At 41.0% G+C, this 25,248-nt stretch overlaps 1 protein-coding gene across 2 annotated transcripts in view; it reads right to left on the reverse strand.

Moving 5' to 3' along the window:
• The window catches only part of LOC124605148 (caprin homolog), an 86,304-nt gene that overhangs the window by 7,292 nt on the left and 53,764 nt on the right, over nt 1–25,248 (reverse strand). The window contains exons 8-10 of one of the 2 annotated variants that reach the window (XM_047136629.1): nt 16,389–16,457; nt 13,670–13,952; nt 5,658–5,813 (exon numbers count right to left, since the gene is read on the reverse strand). In XM_047136629.1, coding sequence (XP_046992585.1) covers nt 5,658–5,813; nt 13,670–13,952; nt 16,389–16,457 — 508 coding nt within the window. Of the gene's footprint in view, nt 1–5,657; nt 5,814–13,669; nt 13,953–16,388; nt 16,662–25,248 lie in introns of both variants that reach the window. The other variant, XM_047136628.1, reaches the window with a different exon arrangement.

Here is a 25,248-nt window from a genome sequence, read left to right on the forward strand (position 1 = left end):
AAATTTTTGATCAAATTCTGTGGAAATATTGTTATCAGCTGTATTTACACTTCTCTGTAAGTTGCTATGCTTTTATGAATAGAGGCCATTGCCATCTTCTATTTACAAATCAAGATATGGTGATGGAGGCCTCATTAACTACTACTATTTGGAGAAATTTCTTTAAAAATCTCTTTGAAATACTTTTTTCTTAAATAGGGGTATAGCTGAAATATGCCAATGAAGTGACCAATTATCAAACTGTTGAGACATTTCGATCACATCAGTAGCACTATCACAAAGCCATATGACTTGACCTTAACAAATCCTAGAATATAAAGGGTGCATCAAAATGAATCATCCAGTTTTAAAAAAGATCATAACTATTATGTTATTTGAGGTATGGACATGAACACTGTTGGAAAGAGGATACAGTCTAGTTTTACATGTTTCTGCTAGGTAGCAGCAGTTCTATTAAAAAAAAAAAAAAAAAAAAACGCAGTGCGGAGCAGTAATAGCTGTTCAGTGCGACTTTTGCTACATAGTGTGCATCATCCTACAGCACAGAGAATTAGACGATGGCAAGAAGAATTCTGAAAACAGGTTGGTTGTGTAAAGGCATATCACCAGCCCATTCCCAGGTGTCTGACAGACATCGAACGAATCCGTCAGTTTCACAAGGAGTCTGCAAGAAATATTTTTACCGTACAGCTCAACATGCCCCGATGTCCAGTTTTCCTCTACACTCAGTGTTTAGTGATGAGGTGACATTCCATTTAAATGGAAAGGTGAACTGTCAACGTGAGAATATGGGGCATGGAACAACTATAAGAAGTTCTGCAACATAAGAGGGACACTAAAATTTAGTATGTTTTGTGCAGTTTCATGAGAAAATGTGTATGATCCATTTTTCTTTGCTGAGAACACTTTTACAGGAAGCACATATGTCGATATGCTTGAGAATTTTCTTTTCGCGCAATTGGAGACTGATTCGAATGACTTCATTTATCAACAGGATGGAGCACCGCCACCCTGGCCTCTGGAAGTGCAGAAATTTTTAAATCAATGGTTTACTGAACAACGGGTTAGTTCTACTGGACCAAATGATTCAGCCTTACATTACTGGCCTCCAAGGTCCCCAGACCCAACTGTATGTGATTATTTCTTACGGGGATTTATAAAATACTGTTTATGTGCTTCTGTTACCAACAACAGTGAATGAACTGAGGCATCACATAAGAGCAGTTGAAGCTGTAACTCAAGACATGCTCACTGCAGTGCGGGAACAATATGAATACCCCAATGACATATGCCGTGCATCTCAAGGGGGGGGGGGGGGGGTGTATTGAACATCTATGAAAGGTATGAAAAATAGTTTCCGGTATGAAAAACAGTTTCCCGTTCATCAAAATACGAAAATCGTTGTATATGTTTATTAGTTTCAGAAATATAGACATTCCAAATTGGATGATTCTTTTTGATACTCTCTGCATTTTAGTGCCTTACAGTTTTCAATAACTTAATAGGCATTAACTTTTAAGTCACGTAGAAAATCAACTGATGACTCAGTTTAAATACAGCATCCAGAAAGAAGACTAAATTGTTTATGCTCAATTTTCTTTCAACTAAATGGCACGCAAAATGAATGAAACATTAATGACTGTCCATTATTTTTATGGTAAAAGTAGTAATTGAGAAGTGAAGTTCACTTTATCCTTGCCAGCATAAACAACTGACAGTTGTCATTATCTGGTTGGTATTGGCTAGAAACAACAGCAAGAATGAATATGAACATTACTACCTTTGGACACACAAGGCATCTGTCAATGAGAATGACATTTTTTCCTATTGCATCCATCTCTTGGCATCCAAAATAAGAAACATACAAATTTCAAAAGTCATCAATGCGCTGCGAATAAAACAGTAGATGAAAAGTGTTATAAAATTTTTTAATGGTGGTAATTTCTTCCAATGTTGAATACTTTACTTACTGCCCGAAATCATGGTCAGTTATTATTGTGTCCTTATCCATTCCCCCAAACCAACCTGCCAGCCACTTGATGGGTTGAAATCAAATCTTCAACTCCCTAGTTTCAGAGCGATTTCTTCAACCTTGTCTCTGAATAAATTTCTGCCTTTTGGAATGTTCCACTTCTCATGAAGCCATTTTGACAGTAGAAGGATAACTTCAAAGCTGTAAAGCGGCCTATGTCTTCAGCTTAGGTGCATAGCTTCTTGTGTGTGACATGTCAGTGATCGCTTTTAAATTTTTATGCGCAAAAAAGAAAAGTGTACCTGCACGCATGGATCAGTAAGGAGTGAGGTATAAGCAGTTCCTCTGACAGCTTTATTATTGATTCTCGTAGAACCTGGTGTCAAATCCAGACTTTTATCAACTTGAAAACAGTATTGCAATGATGCACAAGACAAAGCCCATGTGATCACGTGTGAGCCAGTCACTTTTATACTTTCAAATCTCCCCCATAACTTATGAAGAGGTTACACTTCATACTACAATTTCAAACTTTCACATTTGTTCTATTGTCAGACAAAACTAATGGAAGTCCTCTCTTGCAATGATCCATTTTAAATCTTTCAGCACTTTACTCATTTCACAATAAGGCCACCTATCGTGTTAGTGCAGTATGTCTGCACTTACACTATGTGATCGAAAGTATCCAGATACCGTCAAACACAAACGTTTTTCATATTAGGTACATTGTGCTGCCACCTACTGCCAGGTACTCCATATCAGCGACCTCAGTAGTCATTAGACATTAGACATTGCGAGAGCAGAATGGGGCACTCTGCGGAACTCGCGGACTTCAAACGTGGTCAGGTGATAGGGTGTCACTTGTGTCATACGTCTCTATGTGAGATTTCTGCACTCCTGAACATCCTTAGGTCCACTGTTTCCGATGTTATAGTGAAGTGGAAATGTGAAGGGACACATACGGCACAAAAGCATACAGGCCAACCTTGTCTGTTGACTGACAGATACTGCTGACAGTTGAAGAGGGTAGTAATGTGTAATAGGCAGACATCTATCCAGACCATCACACAACAATTCCGAAACACATCAGGATCCACTGCAAGTACTATGACAGTTGGTGAGAAAACTTCAATTTCACAGTCTAGCGGTTGCTGATATGCCACACATCATGCCAGTAAGTGCCAAACGCCGCCTCGCTTTGTGTAAGGAGTGTAAACATTGGAAGATTTAACAGTGGAAAAATGTGTGGAGTGACTAATCACGGTACACAATGTGGCAAATCCAATGACAGAGTGTGGGTACGGCAAATTCCCGGTGAACGTCATCTGCCACCATGTGTAATGCCAACAGTAAAATTCGAAAGCGGTGGTGTTATGATGTGGTCATGTTTTTCACGAAGGGGGCTTGCACCCCGTTTTGCATGGCACTATCACAGCACAGGCCTACACTGATGTTTTAAGCACCTTCTTACTTCTCACTGGGGTGGCAATTTCATCTTTCAACATGATTGAGCACCTGTTCATAATGCACGGCCTGTGGCGGAGTGGTTGCACCACAGTAACATACCTATAATGGATTGGCCTGCACAGAGATTGGTTGGTTGGTTTGGGGAAGGAGACCAGACAGCGTGGTCATCGGTCTCATCGGATTAGGGAAGGATTGGGAAGGAAGTCGGCCGTGCCCTTTCAGAGGAACCATCCCGGCATTTGCCTGGAGTTATTTAGGGAAATCACGGAAAACCTAAATCAGGATGGCCGGACGCGGGATTGAACCGTCGTCCTCCCGAATGCGAGTCCAGTGTCTAACCACTGCACAGAGACTTGACCTGGATCCTACAGAACACCTTTAAGGATTTTTTAGAATGCTGACTTTGCACCGGGCCTCACCGCTGACATAGATACCTCTCCTCGGTGCAGCACTGAGTGAAGAATCGGCTGGCATTGCCCAAGAAACTTTCCAGCACCTGATTGAATGTATGCCTATGAGAGTGGAAGCTGTCAACAAGGCCAACAGCATACTGAATTCCAGCATTACCGATGGAAGCCACGAACTTTTAAGTAATTTTCAGCCAGTGTCCATATACTTTTGATCATATAATGTATATAACCCTCAGCTGCCTACTCCAAGTTTGGTGTCTAAAAAAGGTTGGCGACAGTATTTCCTTTCATTAATCAACAGATGACAAGTTGAGGCCAACTGTTGCTGTCTAGGAAGACAATCAAAAAGCAGGAAATAAGCTTCAAGCAATATATTTTAGAGGCGCATATGTGAACAGAACAGTGTAAAAATTGATTGTTTCACTATAGTGTCACTATATATTTAATTTGGAAGCTTCATTTTGTGAGTAACAGTAAGCTTCCTTTTTATTTAGAACCTTTATCACAAACTTTAGTCCAATATAGAACCACTGAACAAAAATTTACAATGAACTATTGGCAAGGTATTTCACAAGTGAACAATGGGACATCAGTTTTGCAGGAAGTTTATAGCTTGTAGGAACCCTAACCTTATTTCTTGTGCTGAGCATTTTGTTTCTGGCACACAACAATTCTTGGTGCACTTAATGAACCCAAGATATCACCACTCAGGTTTGGGTGTGTCTGGTGAGATGCTGTGTATCCAACCAACACACACACACACACACACACACACACACACACAAATTACCTCCCAAAAAAATGAACATTAAAATATTCCTTTATTGAATTAATTCAACTTTTCCTTCTTGTTAAAATTGTATTCCCAAAGCATGAAGGGAATAGAGTGTGAAATTTAACAGAGACAATACCAAGGTGCTGCCTGATCACTAATACGTGCTCCTGCCACTCAGTAGTAAAATTTACATCAACATGAAGGGCTCTGAATGATGTGCACACAAACACTACGATTGAATTATTTCCCCTACTGTAGCTCCAACCCTGATAACTGCCCTCAGCCTATCTAAGTTTAGCAAGGGCAAATTTGTAAAGCAGTTTGTGTTTATTCATCAAGTCTTGTTACTACTTATTGGCATTTCTGTTTTAATTTATTATTGTGCTTCTGGTAAACAGTAAAATAAATTTTTATTGTATTTTGTGGATAATAAATCAGTTTGTGGAATATCGTACCTATATACGATTTCCTTGTCATATCACCGAAGTCAAATAAGTAACCATTTTGGTTTAAAAGTGTGCTACATGCTAAAACAATCAGAAGAACTGTATCACTTAAAAACTAGCGATGGGAATTATCTAAATATCAATTTTGTGGCTGGTTGCTGTTTCACACAAATTTACTAGCATTTCCTCTACTTTTGCCCAATATGATCAAAATCTTCAAACTGTTCTTGCATGGTTGAGATAGACGCAAAAGTTCCTAAACAGTTTCCGCAGCTTGTGCTAGTTAAAAAGTGATTCCCTTCCAAGTTTGTGTCAACCATTTATCACTCACCAGTACAATTTCGTAGATTCATTTTTGGTTCCTCAACTTAGGCCTTACCTTCGAAACTAATCTTCCTCATTGTTGAATGTGTGTTTTTATAATGCCATATTCTGAATTCAAGAAAAATGCACTCTATAAATCACTACAATTTAAGCTTGAATCATTTTTAGAAGGATGAACCATTCATTCAGAATGATTGAACAATGGAAAGTTGTCAGGCAAAATCAAACATTCAGAAGACTTTAATATGCTTGTAAATACATACCGCCACCACCTGAACTGCCACCACCTCTGCCATTTTGGTAACCACTTCCACCACGGCCTCTTCCTGAGTAACCATTGGATGAACCCCTTCCACCACCTCCTCTGCCACCTCTACCACCACGGCCACCATAATTACGCCCACTTTGAGTTGTGTAATCTGCAAGACATAACTCAATTTTTAATATAATAGGAAAGTCTCAAGGACGGGAAGAAAGTATTATACAGAATATGTAAAACTGTAGTGAGTCTACATTTTGAGTTCATTTTTATTAAGAGTAACAAATGCACTAAGAACTAACCAAATCTACAAATGAAAGGTTTGTAGCCTAAAGAAGAGGATTAGACAAAGGAAACAAATGTTTCTTAATAATAATAATAATGTAAGGAGCATTCAAAAAGAAATGAGCTGGAGGCGTAATTACAGGAACCAGTACCTGTGTGTTAGAAGTATTGACCCTGGCTGTTGAGACGGTGTGACAAGGCGTGAATGGCTTCCTCATAAAATTCCTGGGGCTGCGACGTGAACCAGTTCCGCATGTACAGCTGGACGTCATCGTCCACATGAGTGCAGGGAAGGTTATATTGATGTTGTTCTTTGATCAAGATTGGCCCCTTCTGATTCACTTCCTGCAGCATGGGACAACAGTGAATGCCCAGCATTACTTGCAAACCTTGACCACCGTTCTCCAAGCGATCAAATCAAAACAACCAGGCAATCTCACTCATGGAGCCATTCTGCTCCATAACAATGCAAAGCCTCATATGGCCAACACAGTCATGGCACTCCTGCAGAAATTCAAATGGGGGGGGGGGGGTTTCTTGCCCACCCTCCACACAGTCCAGACTTCTCTCCCTGATTTTTCGTCCCCTTAAAAAGGCTCTAGGGGGCAAACGATCACCTCGGATGACGATGTCCAGCTGTACATGCTGAACTGGTTCACACTGCAACCCCAGGAATTTTATAAGACAGCCATTCACCGCCTTGTGTCACAGTGGGGCAAGTTTCAACAGCCAGGGTCAATACACATACAGGTACTAGTTTCTGTAATTATGCCTCTGGCTTGTTTCTCTTTGACTGCTTGTAATAATAATAATAATAATAATAATAATAATAATAATAAATTGTTTACTGTGCACATGCAGTACAAATTAGTACTACATTTTGGCATCATCTTCCACACACATAATCACCTGCACTTATGTAGTGTGTGATATCGCATAGAAAAGAACTTGGTTTGAGTTCATGCAACTAATTTTGCACTAGTTTATTTCTTCATCAGAACCAGCGGCAGATACATATGAGAATGTGTCGCGGGTGGGCGTTTTAGTCCCCAACCAGCAAATAGGACAGTGGGAGCTAACCAAACAGATGAAGGAGATCGGTTTTTGCCATTGGTGTGGACAATGGAATGTATATGGTACAATGAGAGAAAGTGAATCCAGATAGGGAGAGACGTACAGCGACAGCTTGGAAGGAATGATGTAAGTGGATTGGGTGATAATAGATAGTATCATGGAGGAGAACCTTAAGTCCCCTGTGTGCCAGAATGTCAGCAACAGAAGGGAGATCAAACCGAACCGATTGGAAATGAGAGAAGACAAAGCGATCTTGGGGACGTAGCTTTGTTTCCTGAAGACAGAAGATGACGGGGGAGTACGATCGTAAGAGGATCGACAGTTCATTCCAATCAAGAGTGAATTCCATAGATATTCTAATGGATAATTGACATAGGGTGGATGAAAAAGGAAAAATCTCACCATGGGGGCAGTCAACTCAGTGACCACAGAGCCGGTGGCCGACAGCTTGGAATGGCATTCAGTCAGAGGCAGAAGAGGCTGATCCATAAGTTGTTCGGGGGCAGCTCCTGCCACCAGTAATCAGCTGGTTGATCTGCCCCAGCGGTGTGTCTTGGTGACACTGAAGACTGCCAAGAGTGGCTAGTGCTGGGTGATGTAGTACAAGAGCCGCCATGGTGGAGGAGGAGAGGAACTGTGTTTCGTTTGAGCCTTCTTAGAAGTAGGACATTGAGATGGAGTGGAGGATTGCGAGCTCTGGGTACGTAAAAAATCTTCACGAGTAGGTTCTTGTTTTGGATGTCTGGGTGTCTGATTTTGGGGCCCATGATTTAGCAGGAGCCAATGAACGTTGAGCCTTAGAGTGAGCAGGTGATAGTGGGGAGGTGGAACAGCCGATCTTTGCGCTGGCCGGTCTGACGACTGTGGCACTAGAGGTGAGATCGCATGTCTGCATGGTTAGCTCCTCAGTAGGTCGAGGAGAGGTGAGGAAACTGCTGTATTTACCCTCAGAGAACAGTGGGCTTTCTACTGATGAATAACTTACACGCAGCAAAGTTAGACACCTTTTCCTTCACTTTGATTTCCTGAATAATTCATTCATCTTTAAAAATAGGACAATTTCTAGAGGAAGCAGCATAGTCATCCATAAAGTTGATGCAGCGAGGGGATAGGGTGGACAACCACCCTCATGGGCATCCCTGCCACAGGTAACTCATTTAGCTGGATTGGAACACAAGTGGCTGGTATGATTGAACCTCTGACACCGATAGCAACGTGCAGGGTTGGGGATACAAGGGCGAGCTGAAATTATCTTAGATCTCACTTTAACATTCGATGGCAGTTAACTGTCAAACGTCAAGAAGAGAGTGCAGGTCAGTAACAATTCCTTTTCAATTCCTTTCATCACTCGATGTACGGCCGTTACTCCCTGATCAGACAGGTAATTTTGAATGTCCTCATTTGATAATCAGTCAAGTGATCGGGTATAAACCACCCTGTGTGATGAGTAACTTCCATCTGGACAGGTAAGGTTTGCAGCAGCATAGTTCGAAGCAATTTTTATGCCTGGAGGGCACTGTGTTTCTACCAGGTGTCATTTCGTAACTGGGAACAAGACTTTACAGGACCTGCAATTGCATCGACACCTTTCTGAATAATGAAAGGGTTTACTGTTGAGGAGTCTTGACCATCGTCAGGCCGAGAAACTGACAACTTCGGCACTGAGGGAAGAATTTTCTGTGGCTGAGACTCCTGTAGCTTTCTCTTGTGGGCAGAAGTTGTAGGAACCATTGTGAAGGTAGCCTCCATGATTACTGGGATCTCCAATGGCACACTCCTAAGTGGGGGACCTCTCTGAGGGCACTCCCGCCTTAGGTGATTGTCCACACCTCAAGTCACGCTTCCTGAGAAATGAACGGAGGGACCGATCGCCACATTAAGAAGGTACCAGTTTGGCTAATCACCTCTCCCTGGGCCTGGTCTTTACCAGGGGTATGTATGTGTCCTACTTGTCTACCCGGGGTGGGGAATTACGCGTTACCAGCACCAGATGGGCGCAGGAATGCATGGGTCAGCCTTCAGACATGCACAGGGAGGAAAGAAAGATAAATGGAGGAAAATGAAAAGTAAAGAACAGAAGAATTCTCTAATGCCACAGCAGAGAAGGTGGCAAAGAGGAATCAAGGAAAACACAGAGAAACCACGTCACATTTACAAGCATCTGTCATCGTACATAGGTGCGAAACATACTCCCAGAGAGAGGGAAAAGGGGAAGCGAAGGGGTGGGAGTGGAGATTGAGGACAGGGAGGGATGTGGAAAGGGAAGCTATGCAGCTCGGAAAGGAAAGAGCTGCAGTATCTCAGGGTCCTGTATTTGCCATGCATATATTCACGAGAGAGAGAGAGAGAGAGAGAGAGAGAGAGAGAGAGAGAGGAGGGGGAGGCAGCGGCTTTCCTATGTAGCACCCACGCATCTGTGTCATTGTATTTTATACGTTTCTGTCTGACACAGATAGCTAACACATGCCTATGAGAAAAGTCGCAGCCATTGTAGTAATCTCAATATGTTATTCTGTTTGGCATTTGTTCGAGAACAGTTGCAAATATTCTACTGACTTCTTGTACAGAGAACCTTCAATATGTAGCGTTATAAATATGGACTATTTGCTGAATAGGAAACTAATTTACATTCAGAAGTAGTTGTTACGAGACCTAACAATATTTTTACTAATAACGTAACCATTACTATCAATGCATATATCTCCAGTAATAGTGACTTTCGAGAAGATAACTAAAACGCATTGTTACTATATAGACCCTCTACCGAATGCAAGAGAAATGAACGGAATTGACAACAGAAGTTCCACACACACACACACACACACACACACACACACACACACACACACACACACTAATTGCCGAATGATATCATTGGAAACTCGCCCTTATTTTACTCGTCATAAGGTACAGGTTGGCTTGTCGCTTTCACAGTAGATATTTGTTGTTTCTGGCAGCAAATATTCTCAAAACAACAGAGGCACATAGAGAAGGGAAGCAGAGTCACTGCCAGGTAGTCAATTTGAAAGCTACAATTGTCACAATAACTCGGAAGTGATAAAAAGTGAACTGATTATTTGCATGTGACTTATTTTTGATTATGATAAAAGTAAAGGTTGCTGAAGACATCTTTAGCACCCCCTCCTTGAGGTTTTTCTGTACCCGCCACTGATCAGAACAGACCACTAAGTACTTCTTTGAGGAATTGAAAGAAGTGAAAGGGAAATTTTTACTATTTATGTTAATGATGGAGGAGTTACATTTCATGTCTGCTATTGCCACAACTTTTGCATGGGACTTTCATTATGCTGCAAGCAGCTACCCACATTTCAATTTGATTGTAGACTAATGTTTTTTGGTAGGAAGCCCAATTAAAACGAAGTATCTGATATAGTATTTTATCCATACTGAGCAACTGTAGTTATACAAAATCAGCAACTAGTTTCACAGAAGAAATTTAATTTCTTGACTGGTTTTAGGCATTATCTGCCAATGTCAACAATAAGATACATGCAGCATATTGCTGCTGTCATGTGGTTATTGTTAACATCTGCAAATAGTTAAGTAGTTAAAACCTTTTGAAGGGCACTAAGTGCCTAAAACTGTTCTAGAAACTAAATTCTTTTTATGCAATTGCGTGCTGACTATTTAGATACATGTCACATGTCACTACAGCACTGCCACATGAACTGTCAGCTCCACTTCGGAACACTTAAACATGGTGCAGACTGCCAACACTGGCAGGATATGATTTTGCTCATTGTGGGGTGTGGTAGGTAAATCAGTTGCTAGCCATGCCCAATAATGGTCTTGAGTATGCACTGCACTACTAAAAAACTGAACTGACACTGAACACTCACAGTAACTAAAACTTCCAATAACTATGTGAAGAACAAGATGAAATAAATACATATGGTGAGATAGGAGGATATGAAGTATCACCATCACAGAGGAAATAGAAGATGATATGCAGATGCTGGATGTAGAGAAAGCTGTATTACAAATGAAAAATGGCAAAGCTCCTGAAGTAGACGACATCACAGTGGAAATTATTAAAGCTGCATGATCTACCTGAATTAGGTGGCTGTATAGAATAATGAGTATAGTACAATCGTATGGAAAGATTTCTGATGACTTGATAAAGCAAATTATTGTACCTACCTTTAAGAAGGGTAATAAAGGGTTAATAAAGTGGTCTGTGATAATTACAGAGGAAAAGCACAACTGTGCCACTGCACAAAGGTTTATGGAAAGAATTTTACAGAAAATCAGGAATAAGATACAACCACAACTAAAAGAACAGCAAGGATTTCAACCTGAAAAATCAACTATAGATGCCATATTTACACCTAGACAGGTTGTGAAAAAGAGAAAAATTTGGGAGACATCGTAGATATAAAAAGCCTATGACACTATTAGAAGGGAAAAGATACGGCAAGGTCTGAATAAAATGGAAATACAAATGAGAAACACGTACAAAATATGCCTGAATTTTTTTTTTAATAGATGGCAAAAAATCTGAATGGCTTAGAATGGAGAAGTGGGTTTAACAAGGAAGTTCACTATGGGTCAACAGCAGGTGATATTAAAATCAGAGCACATACAGATTTGATGATTTGGGAAGAAAAGGTGTAGAAATGGGAAGAACAATTAAATGCATGCAACCGAGTAACTGTAGAACCAAATAAGCTTAACAAAAAAATGAAGTAACGAAAATCAGGAGGGGAAAATGAAAGATTTAAGTCTTAACAAAATAGGTAAGGAAGTACATGCTTTCAACTATTTATGAAGTAAATTAACCAAGAAAGGTAACAAGGATGAAATTTGAGAGAGAATAGAAAATTGTTCAGGATTTTATCGTGTGTCGGACATAGTTAGAAATTTGAAAATACCTGCCAAATCAAAGATCACAATATACAAGTCATTATCTGCCAGTTTCATCCTGTGGTTCAGAAGTTGGACTTCAACAAAGATCCGAGCAAAATACAAGATCTATGAGGGATCTTGTGTTAAGACAAGAGGGGGGCAGGATAAGGAATGAAACAGTACTGAAGACCCTTCAAATCATTTCCCTACAAGAAACTATGAAGAGAAATAGACTTCAATGGTTCGGCCACATTAAAAGAAAGGGACAATATAGATTTGAAAAAGAGCCCTTGAATGGACAGAAACTGAACGAATACCAATTTGGAAACCACCAACAAGATGGAGACAATGTGAAGGATGATGTAAACTGAAGAAGACTGCGAAGACAGGAGACGCTGACCAATAGACTGGTAGTAGTAGTAGTGGTGGTGGTGGTGGTGGTGGGGGGGGGGGAGACAGAAGCTTGGAAGAGGCTCTGAATGATCGGCAAAAGCAGAAAAATTTCTGGAAGAAGACCAACTGAGGTATGAAGTATCAAGTAAGTGCTCCATGATTATTATGCTTTCATTTTCTACAGGAGCTGAGCACAACCTCCCTGCCCCAGTACAGAACTACTTTGGTTTTGGAATAGTGTTGTCTCACTGTTTCTCATCATCAGCTGGCAGAGCAACCCACTAGTAATCTAGCATACACTTCGTGAAAAAGGAATTTGTTCTACAACAACTAATCCTAACAATTTTGGCAATGTCACTTAGTACACTGCAGTGAATTTTCTCCATGATGGCTTCACTATGGCTATAGTGTTGTCTGGAATCAAATGTGATGGCTGTCTACCAGGAGCACTAACTTCAGATTCCACTATCTTCTTCATGGACTTGCTGCTGTAAGAAAACTACATCACCACCATCATCATATGACTGATTGCAATAGGATTTACAACTTCACAATGCAGAAGCCAACTAACAGAACACAGTCTTGCACTGGTGTCTGTAGCTAGCTGGTCGACCAGGTTTACAACAGTTCTGTACTGAATGCTTTTTTTTGTAGCGTCACTGAACACCAGTCATTTAATTTAGCAACTCTGGGTCTTTTCCACTATTTGTGCACTATATATATATTGAGGGCAATTTTAAGTCTTTGCATGAACAGTCCAATTTCTGCAAGACTTCCTCCATTTTGGTTCAATTTTTTTGGAGTTTTGACTCCCGTATGCTGTAACACCACCTACGAACAGCCCCACTGAGTTTACAACATTCGCCAGATCATTTATAGATATTGTGAATGTAATGACCTTATAACTCTCATTAAAGTTACATTTACATCTGACAGAATTGGGCATCATCTTATTTAACTGTACCTCATATCAGTATTAAATGTGTACGTGCAAATTCTACAGAAAAAGGATTTCTATTTAAGCAGAAGCAGCAGCAGCAGCAGCAGCAGCAGTAACAGGCATATACACACAGTCACAAACTACTGAGTTTCACCAGATTGGTCAGATTTTAAGCGTAGAAAATTTAGTATGAATCAAACTGATCAAAAATTCTACTTATTACCAACTGAAATTTATTAATTATTAATAATAACTATTAATAAACTTAAATAAGTTTAGAAACACTGATTAATAAATTAGGCACAGAATAGCATTGAAATACAGAGTTAGGAGAACAATATTTTGCAACATTATCAATAATGGCTGTTCCACAAACAGTTGTGGCCATTCTACAATTGACAACACTTCTGCCCTCACCAAAAGAAAGGAAATGTGTATAAGCACCAATTGTTACTTACTATCTGTTTGGCCTGCAGTACTCCATTCTTCAGAAGTCTGGTTACTCCAGTCTCCTTGGCTGCTTACTTGCTGCCACTCATCCCCTGAACCAGCATTGTCAGTACCTTTCCAATCATCAGCTGCTACTGCATTTTCTGGAGTGCCCCAGTCACCAGCAGCTTGGTTCTCTGTATTTCCCCAGTCACCAGATGGAGTTGTCGTTTCAACTTGCTGCCATTCGGAAGTGTTGCCCTGAGCTGCAGTCTTAGTGTCAGGAATGGGCTGCTGTTCAGGCACCACTACCTGTAAGGGATTGATTACATACTGAACTATTCTTAGTGACTACTTTTGCAGAACTGATATCTTAATAGACTTATGATTATGTGGAGAACAAGCAGTTATTTCCACTTTGTCATAAGATGAGGATCTGATCTATGCAATATTTTCTTTCAATAATTTATAGAATTTTAAAATTAATTAAACTTCAACAATGAACAACCCACACAAAAATAATTTATACAAATGTAAATCCGTAATCTTGAGTGCCAAATGGCAAACAGCCCCATTACACGACTTATGTTTCCTTAGGTGTAAACATCCAGCCCCATTCATGGCTTTGTCAGACAGAAGAGCAATATGTTGAAACCTACAGATGGAAAGAACCAGTTGGCTGATCTTCTGACAATGCACTTGAGTGAGTTCCCTTTAATTTTCTGTGTGCAGAGAGTCAAGCAGTAACTATTTATTCGATTTTTCCTTTTAGAGAAAATATAATAGCAGAATTGTTACAGCATTCACTGTACTTCAGAGTCCACATAAAATCATACATCCCACTATAACGGCCGGAATAAGTAAATTTATATGTTAAATAAAGGCAAGAGCAACCATCTCCAGTAGAACCATGTTTGGTAAGGCACTGTGCTCGTACTATTTAATTCTTGGAGATTTTAGCTGTACGGGTGTTAGGCTGTGTTTGATGTATGTTTCTGTCCATAACAAACTGTTTCTTAATGCTAGAGAAATCCTGAAAAGTTCAGCTTCCTGACTTTTTGGATTTCAAACAGCAACTTACTTCATATTTGCATGCTCCGAGGCCAGAATTAGGAGGTGAAACAGGGACAAAAACAGGCTTTAGAGAACATACTACTGTATCATGCAATTAAAATTACTAAGAAAACTGCACTGTTCAAAACAGTCATCTTAATTAGCACTATTGTTTGTAAATAATTACATCAACAAATAAGGCAGCACATGGGGTTTTTATCATCATCAATAACAATGGACTCAACCAGTAAGCATTAGAAAATTGTCCATAGCTATGTGATCAGCAGCATCAAGTCTGTGTGGGGGGCCTGGGGTCAATTCCTGGTAATTGCAGGGATTTTTCCTTTGTGTGAGGACAAATTAGATGTACTCTGTCTAATGGGGCCCACTGAGGAGCTACTCGAGTGAGAAGTAATAGTTCTGAAGGCTGGCGAACCAACAACAGTCAGGAGAGTGGTGTGCTGACCCCATGTCACATCTGAATTACTCAATTGGCAGATGAAGACAATGTGGCTAGTCTGTAATAAATGGCCCATTAGGACCAGTAAGTGAAGCCTGATTTATTGGAGGAAGAGGGTAGTGTGAAGATGTGCAGTAGCAACAGACAGTTTATCCCACGACATGACAGCCACTGGTGTCCTGCTGTACCTGTCTGTACAATTCACTTGTGTGCTTCCTGCGTTTTCTTCCAATTATTGAGCATAAATTTTCATGTTAGTGCACTCATGATGATTTCAATGTCTGCATAGTGGTCTTTTGCAGCAAGTTACAAAAGAAACCGAAACAAATGAGTGTGCTCACATTTCTTGTATATTTCAAGTAGTAACCAATAGCAAAAATTGTGTCCCCACCTCCATGCATGACTACTGGTCGCAAGAGATGTTACAGTTTAAGCAAGTGGTGGTGTGATACTGTGAAATATTTTCAGTATCTATGCACTGAACCTTTTTGCAGCACATCCATGTAAAAAGTAGGACATGAGTAAGATTATGTACAGTCTCATCACTGTAAATTTAAAACCACATGCAATTAGCAACCACAATTTTATGTATCTCAGTATGGCTTTATAGGCTGCTCGGAATAATTCGGGAGTTCAAAAATGCGTGCTTGAGTGGCATCAAGATGCCTACTCAAATAACAGTCGAAATGAGCAGTATGATGTTTATCCACTACGCAACTCAGAGTGGCTCAATGTGATCTCCACTCCCCCACTTTTTCTGAATGTGAAAGGAGTCTTCCATGGGTATAACTGAATTTAATTAAACTGTTGTTTACTCACAAAGCATATCCAAGCTCCCACAGGGGAGCTTTCATTAAGTGCCCAGCATGACTCTTCCACTCTGCAGCAGTGTGCAATTTTGAAACTCCCTAATATTGAAACTGTCTGCTGGGCCAGGACTAATTCTGAGTCTTGCATTTTGTGTTCAATGTTCACATTAACTATACAGTATAGCACAGTGCATCTTCTGCCACTACGCATGTTTAAAAGGAATAAAGTGTTATGTGAGAACTTTTGAAGTTTGAATACTGCTGTTTCTAACTTGTCAGTTTTATTTCAGACTATCGTTCCAAGGAAATATTTTCGTGTGTTTCAGTTACACCAAACATTTTAAGCTCTTATTGGTTTTTTCCACTAGGTTATATGTGTCTTAATTAGTCTTAATTATTATTACATTGTATTAATTTTTGACTTACTGCAGGTGAAATATCCTGCTTCTGTTGCTGAGCTGGTACAAAGGTCGGTGGCTGTTGCTGCGGTTTGGCCTGCGACACAAATGTTGCAGACATTATCTGTTGTTGCTGAACTGTGGCTGCTGCTGCTGCGAACTGCGCAGATGGCTGACTTGGCACAACAGGTTGTGTCTGATGAGAGGGAGGCATTGGTATTGGAGGAGGTGGATTTGGAGTTGTCGAAGCAAAACCAGGGATGTGTGCTTGTGTCATTTCTGCTGGTGCCTGAAAAACAACCTGTGACAAAAAATGTTAACTATTACTTTCATTACGAAATTAAACATGGGAAACTGGGGGAAAACATGAGGGTTAAAACATTATTGGCTGCTATACAATAATAAATTCCTCATGCTTTGAAAGCAAGAATACCAAGGAAAGTAGGGGGAATGACATCATCCACTTAATCAAAATCAGTGCAACAGCAGAGCAGAAGGAAATGCAGTAATTACAATAAAAAACCAATAGGTGAATATTGTACACTGATAGAGCCACACTGGTTGAGTAACTAAGTTATTCTTTGGTACACTGTACAGAGCATCAGACAGTAGATACTGCATGTGTTTATGAAAAATGTTCCACTGGATCTTTGAATGACCACAGAAACTCAGATGATTTTCACTGTATGTAAAATCAGTTCAATGAATTCCTAATTTCTAATTGAGAACTACTTTGATATTAAATTAACAGTGCCTGGTTTTATTTGTTTCTACAGTCAAGATTTCTATCTGGTACATGATTTGTTGACAGCTGTGAAGCAATTAGCATTAAAATATGACTTATATGGTGATGCTTCTGCTTTCTTCTAATTTTGGTGATGTGACACGTGGTGCAGCATGTAAAAAGCCTGTCACAATTGGCATAAGTTGGAGAAAATAACTTTCCCACACGAGTTTGTTTATACCACAAGCTAACACAGTTAAAAAGAGCAAGAAAACACACTGCTGAAACCAAAATTTCACAACTAATGGATGGTAACTTTGAAGACTACTTGTTCCTACAAATATTATCTCACTATCTTTCAAAAAACATAGCTTACACTATTGACTATTTAGTTTCACAATTGCAATTTTGACCATGGGGCAATTATCAAGTGGTGTTCTACAACCGTACTTTGGCGCGTCATACTTTTTCACAATATACACAGCCTCATTAAACGATTGTTTAATCTTGCTATCGTCTTACAGAAATAATGCTCAGATACGATGATTATGTGTATATTTCGATGGCTTTTTTTAAAGTTTGACAAGTGTTGAAGATCACTCATTTGCACCACACCCCTCAATAATGGCCATAAAACTGAAATTTTAATTGTTAAAACGATTACGTCCTACAGACAATGGCAAAAATGTCACCTTCAGTCATTCTAAATAACTGTGAATCTCAGTCAGTCATGCAAAATTATTTACCTCACTATTTCAAATGTTCATTCTGGCTAATATATCAACAAAAGTAATCAGTTTTTGAAAATATAATGTAATTTGATAGACAAAAAATCTGTTCACCAAGTGACAGCAGGAGAGCACACATATGAAAGCTAATACATTATAGCTCCAAAAGTTTGCATGTTGTAATACCTTTTACACGTTTGTGTTCTCCTGTCCCCATTCATTAAATAAATTTAGCCCCTCGCTTTGATACAATGACTATTTTCAAGGTGCAGATTCAATATGAGACTGAACTGTTGGTGAATCGTAGAATATTTTAACTAATTTGCACACTCAAATTTCACATGCCCTCTCCATTTAGACATTCACTGCAACATCCTGGTCCGACCTTGTACTCCCTCTGAATCCATTTAGATGCCCATCTCCAGAAGCAGTTTCTACATAGCCTGTTTGGCCAGCCTGTCGGCGAGTTTGTTGCCTGGGATTCCGAAGTGTCCTGGGGTCCACACAAACACCACTAAACAACTGGACCATTCCAGGACATAGATGGACTCCAGAATGGACGCTACCGGAGGATGGCGAGAGTAGCACTAGTCGACAGCTTGTAGGCTGCTCAAGGAGTCAGAACACATGAGAAATGACTCGCCAGGGCATGAGCAGATGTGCTCAAGAGCCTAAGATATGGCCGCCAGCTCTGCAGTGAAAACACTGCAGGCATCTGGCAAGGAGTGGTGTTCAGTATGTCCTCCATGAACATATGCAAAGCCTACGTGACATCAGCCATCAAGTTGTCGGTGTAAACCATTTCATGTACTCCTTATATGTCTAGAATCGAGAGGCAGTGGTAGCAGATAGCTGCAGGGTTAACGGAGTCCTTAGGGCCATGCAAAAGGTCTAGAAGAATCTGCGGCCGAGGTGTACGTGAATGGAGCTCGAGGAGAGGTGGTGACAGGAAGGCCTCCAGTTCAGACAGAAAGGACTGGTCGTGAACCGCAATCTTAAGCTCAGACTTTGGCCACCGATGCAGGAGATAAACTGCCGTGGTTCGGAAATGGTAATTTTAATTTGGATGCGCAGGAGAACTACGAGCATGTGCAACGTAACTGGTGAGCAGTTGTGCATGCCTAACCTTCAATGGAGGGACTCCGGCCTCTGCCAGGACACTGGTCACCAGACTCGCCCTAAAAGCTCCCGTCACTAGGCAAACGCCACAGTGGTGCACTGGGTGAAGTAAACATAACCCTGAGGGTGCCGCCGAGTCTTAAACCAGGCTCCCATAGTCAAGGCGGGATTGAACAAGGGCTCTGTAGAGCTGCAGCAGTGTAGAGTGATTTGCACCCCAGTTGGTGTTGCTCAGGCAGCAGATGGCATTGAGGTGCTGCCAGCACTTCTGCTTAAGCTGACGAAGATGAAGGAGCCACGTCAATCGAGCATCCTAGGAATTGACATGTCTACACTACAGTGAGTGGATTGTCATTAAGGTAAAGTTCTGGTTCTGAACGAACGGTGAGATGCCGTCAGAAATGAAGTTTTGGATAAAAATCAGGAGCGTGCCCCGGAGACCCCACTCATACGATGTGGCAAGGATATGATGTCACCAGGTCATGTCATATGCTTTTTGTAAATCAAAAAAGATGGCAACCAGATGTTGGTGCCTGGAAAAGGCTGTTCGGATGGCAGACTCAAGGGACACAATATTTTCAGTGGTAAAGCAACCTTGGTGGAAGCTACCCTGACATGGAGCCAGTAGGCCACCTAACTCCAGCACCCTACCCAACTGCCAACACACCATACATTCCAGCAGCTTGCAAAGAAAGTTGCTGAGGCTGATGGGCTTGTAGCTATCCACATCAAGCAGGTTTTGACTGGGTTTGAGCACCGGAATGTTTGTGCTCTCCAGCCACTGCGATGGAAAGTCACCATCACAGCAGATCCAGTTGAAGATGATGAGATGTCGATTGTAGTTAGATGAAAGATGTTCAATCATCTGACTGTCAATCCGATCTGGCCCAGGAGCTGTGTCAGGGCAATGTGCAAGGGCACTGAGGAGCTCCCACTCTGTAAATGGGGCATTAAAGGGTTCCCTGTTGTGTGTAGTGAACGAGAGGACTTTCCTTTCCATCCACCATTTGAGGATGCGAAAGGCTGGGGGTATTTCTCTGACGCAGAGGCTTGAGCAAAGTGCTCGGCAATCGCGTTTGCATCGGTACATAACTCGCCATTTATGGTAACACCGGGGACAGCTGTTGGGGCCTGGTACCCGAAAAGACATCTGATCTTTGCCCAGACTTCGGAAGGTGACGTATGGCACCCAATAGTGGAGACGTATCTCTCCCAACACTCCTCTTCCTGTTTGATAAGGTAGCGAACACTGGCACGGAGCCGTTTATAGGCTAAGAGGTGCTCCAGGGAAGGGTGCTGCTTATGCCGCTGTAGAGCTCGCCGACACTTCTCAATTGCTTTCACGACTTCCGGTGACCACCAAGGGACTGCCTTTCGTCAGGGGCACCCTAAAGAGCGAGGGATTGCATTTTCTGTCACAGAAAGGATTGTTGTAGTCACCTGCTCAACCATCGCATAGATGTTCCCTATTAGAGGAGACTCAATTGTGACAGAAGAGGTGAAAGTCTCCCAGTTCGCCTTGTTTAAATCCCATCTGGGCAGACGTCCACGGGCCTGACGCCGGGGCAGTGACAGGAAGTCGGGGGAAGTGGTCACTACTACACAGGTTGTCATGTGCTCCCAGTGGATAGATGGGAGAAGGCCAGGACTGCTAACAGATCAATGGCCAAATATGTGCCATGTGCCACACAAACTTGTGGGGGCCCCTGTATTTAAGAGGCAGAGGTCGAGTTGTGACGGTAAATTTTCGACCTCCCTACCTTGGCCAGTAAGCCTGTAGCCACCCCACGAGGGGTTATGGCATTAAAACCTCCCAGAAGTAGGAAACATTTAGGGAGTTGATCAATCAGTGCAGCTAACACATTCAGGGGTACTGCACCATCTGGAGGAAGATAAACATTGGAGGCAGGTATTTCCTACATCATCATCATTCTGAAGGCCACAGCTTCAAGAGGGGTCTGAAGGGGCACAAGTTCACTACATACCAAGTTCAGAACACGACGCAAAATCCAGATAGGTGGTGAAGAAAACTGCCGCAATTACACTGGAGGATTATGTGATCGTGAGACTGGGAGGCATGAAACACTCAATAAGGCAGTCTACACCTCAGGGTCACCTGCCGTCACCAGATGAGTACCTGTGCGATCGACAACCATTGTGTCTGAGGGCCGCAGCATCATTTTTTACGTAAGTAACGGCACTTGTTAAGTCACCTGCTGTCTAAGTGTTAGCCTGTGACAGATGTCAACTAACAAGTAATTTGTTGCCATGCAGTTCTTTTGGATCTGTATCTTTATTGCCTGCATTTCAAACAGCAATCTTTTCACGTACAGACAACGCCCTGACAGGAGACTGCCACGAAGAGGCTGAAAAACCTGAAGTGACAGATGCTCTAAGTTGGATGCAAACTATCTCACAAAAGTCTATCGACAAAATTTATAAGCTCCAGCTTCAAGGTTGGAATATACATTCTAAGACTAAAAAGTGACGCACCATGAAGGAATTATTTGAATGGGATGGAACTCTGTAGATGTGATGTACACACAAAGACAAACAAATGATTATGATTTTTTCCATAGAAAGGGATTCACAAATAATTGAGCAACTCAAGAATTCATTAGGCCACTTCTGGCCCTTATGCAAGCAGTTATTCATCTACATTTACATTTGTACTCCGTAAGCCACCCAATGGTGTGTGGCAGAGGGCACTTTACGTGCCACTGTGATTACCTCCCTTTCCTGTTCCGGTCGTGTATGGTTTGCAGGAAGAACAACTGCCGAAAAGCCTCCGTGCATGTTCGAATCTCTCTAATTTTACATTCGTGATCTCCTCGGGAGGTATAAGTATGTGGAAGCAACATATTTGATACCCCATCCAGAAACGCGCTCTCTCTAAACCTGGACAGCAAGCTACACTGCAATGCAGAGTGCCTCTCTTGCAGTCTGCCACTTGAGTTTGCTAAACATCTCCATAACGCTATCACGCTTACCAAATAACCCTGTGACAAAACGCGCCGCTCTTCTTTGGATCTTCTCTATCTCCTCTGTCAACCCGACCTGGTACGGATCACACACTGATGATCAGTACTTAAGTATAGGTCGAAGAAGTGTTTTGTAAGCCACCTCCTTTGTTGATGGACTACATTTTCTAAGGACTCTCCCAATGAATCTCAACCTGGCACCCACCTTACCAACAATTTTATATGATCTTTCCACTTCAAATCGTTCTGTACGCATACTCCCAGATATTTTACAACCAGTGCTTGTTCCGCTATCATATAATCATACAATAAAGGATCCTTCTTTCTATGTATTCGCATTACATTACATTTGTCTATGTTAAGGGTCAGTTGCCACTCCCTGCACCAAGTGCCTATCCGCTGCAGATCTTCCTGTATTTTTCTGGAATTTTTTAATGCTGCAACTTCTCTGTATACTGCAGGATCATCCGCGAAAAGCCGCATAAAACTTCCGACACTATCTACTAGGTCATTTATATATATTGTGAAAAGCAAAGGTCCCATAACACTCCCCTGTGGCACGCAAGAGGTTACTTTAACGCCTGTAGACATCTCTCCATTGAGAACAACATGCTGTGTTCTGTTTGGTAAAAACTCTTCAATCCAGCCACACAGCTGGTCTGATATTCCGTAGGCTCTTACTTTGGGTATCAGGCGACAGTGCGGAACTGTATCGAACGCCTTCCTGAAGTCAAGGAAAATGGCATCTACCTGGTAGCCTGTATCTAATATTTTCTGGGTCTCATGAACAAATAAAGGAAGTTGGGTCTCTCACGATTGCTGTTTCTGGAATCTACTGAGGAGATTCTGGGTTTCCAGAAATGATATGATACGCGAGCAAAAAACATGTTCTAAAATTCTACAACAGATCGATGTCAAGAGAGAGAGGCCTATAGTTTTGCGCATCTGCTCGACAACCCTTCTTGAAAAAGAACTAACTGTGCGCTTTTCCAATCATTTGGAACCTTCTGTTTCTCTAGAGACTTGCGGTACATGGCTGTTAGAAGGGGGACAAATTCTTTCGCGTACTCTGTAGAATCGAACTGGTATCCCGTCAGGTCCAGTGGACTTTCTTCTGTTGAGTGATTTCATTGCTTTTCTATTCCTTTGACACTTATTTTGATGTCAACCATTTTTCGTTTGTGCTGTGGATTTAGAGCAGGAACTGCAGTGTGGTCTTGCTACGTGAAACAGCTTTGGAAAAAGGTGTTTAGTATTATTTGGCTTGGCATTGATTAATACGAGTTGTTGGATGTCCTCCTGATGAATATTGTGGCGGGTTCTGTCCATCTGACATGTTGGATCATCTAAATACCAAGTGGGTTGGAGGCTCTCCCTATAATGTTTATTTGCCCAAGAACATTTTAGCACACTGTTTGTACATGTGGTATAGGACTGTGGTAAACTTAGTTAATTTACAATACAGTAGTAATTTTGACTACATTGTTGACATAATCAAAATGCATAATAATTTATGTTTACGTACACATTGCTTCTACATGTGATAATAGCAGATGACATGGTAAGCACGACTTTAACTATGTTATGAATAGACAATTAGTAAAATTTGGTAAATGAGGTATACTTATTATGATGTTCCATAAATTCAGACAAAAAAATAGAACCAGTGCTCAAGCAAGGACTTTATTTTAAATGCATTTAATGTTGGCATGCATTGTAGATAAGAAGGCAAATGGTAATGTAACATAGCTCCAGTATGGTACACTCCTCTTTTTCCTTCCTATATTTATTGTGTTCATGTGTAGGTTTATCTTCTGCCTAGTTTCATATGTATGTCTGTGTGTATCGTAGCTGGTCTGAAGAGATTTTCCTGCAAGATGCTCCATTTTGTGTATATTAGTATTTCGTATATATATACAAGCAAGGCAGTGGCAATATTTTGAGAGTTTCACAAAAGGGTCTACAGGAATGCTTGCATTTAGCTTTTTTAACACCCTGCATTTCAGCATTTTAAATGTTTTTGTAGAATTTGTGTATTTCCCCAAAAAATTATTCCGTACATGAGCAGCGACTGTACACTACAATGGTACATTGTCAGCACTGATGAGCAGCTTGTATTCTGAGTGAGGATCCTAACAGCGTATGCTAGTGAATTCAGTATCTTGGTTAAATTGTTTAGGTGCACCTCCCACTTCAGATTTGCCTGAACATGAATGCCTAGAAATTTTGTATGACTGACCTTCAACACTTTTTCCTTCGATAACGAAAACTGTTTGCAGGACGGAGGTTGTGTGTGGTGTGGAAGTTAACTGCCACAATTTTCTCAGAATTTATGATAAAGCCAATTGGTCCTGAACCAGTGCATTAAGGTATGCATAACTGATATTGCAGCCTCCTGCAGATTTTCCTCATTAAGTGATTTAATTAGAATATTAGTGTCATCTGCAAAGAGTACAGTGGCTCCATCATGTATTTTACTAACCAAGTCATTTATGTACAGCAGAAATAGGACAGGTCCCAGAACTGACCCTTGTGGGACTCCATACTTTATTTTTCCTCATCAGTGTAAAAAACTAGAAATTGTGTGTGTTTCACAATCTGTGTTTTATTACTATAATCTGCTGTCGATTACTGAGGTACAACTGGAGCCACCTTCCAGACTGGCCTATAATTACTTAATTTATGCAAGGGAATGCCATGATCAATAACATCGCAGGCTTTACTTGGATCCAGAAATATCCCAGATACATGGTTTTTTTTTATCGTCCACTGCTTTTAATACTGCATTCAAGAAGGCAAAATTTGCTGTCTGAGTTAACTTCCAGCTCTGAACTCCTGCTGGGAGTCACTTATCAGACTCTTTATTCAAGAAAACAATCTTCTAAGAAACATTTTTCCATAATTTTGCTAAAGCATGACAATACTGAAACTGGCGAATAATTAGCAATATCACTTTGTGCCCTTCTTATGCAAAGGTGTTACTTTTGCAGTTTTTAGATTATTTGGAAGCACACGACTCTGAACAGTTGAATTTACTATGTCTGATAGTGGTTCCACAACAAATGTTGCACTAACTTTGATAATAGCACCAGATCTTGTCAACACCCACTGAATATTTATTAGGTAATTCTTTTATGATTCTTGACAGTTCCTCAGGTGTTGCTGGATACACGAATATTGGGTTTGGATAAATTTTTTGATCCAAGTGACTGGCTGGCTGTTTGTCAAGGTGTGTATCTGTTAACTGCTGTGCTATATTAGAGAAATAATTGTTGGAAGCACTACCCACATGTTTGGGGCAGTTTAGTTTTATTTATTATCAGCTATACATAACTG

Source organism: Schistocerca americana, chromosome 3, assembly GCF_021461395.2.
Source record: "Schistocerca americana isolate TAMUIC-IGC-003095 chromosome 3, iqSchAmer2.1, whole genome shotgun sequence".
In the NCBI taxonomy this organism is placed as follows: Eukaryota; Metazoa; Arthropoda; class Insecta; order Orthoptera; family Acrididae; genus Schistocerca; species Schistocerca americana.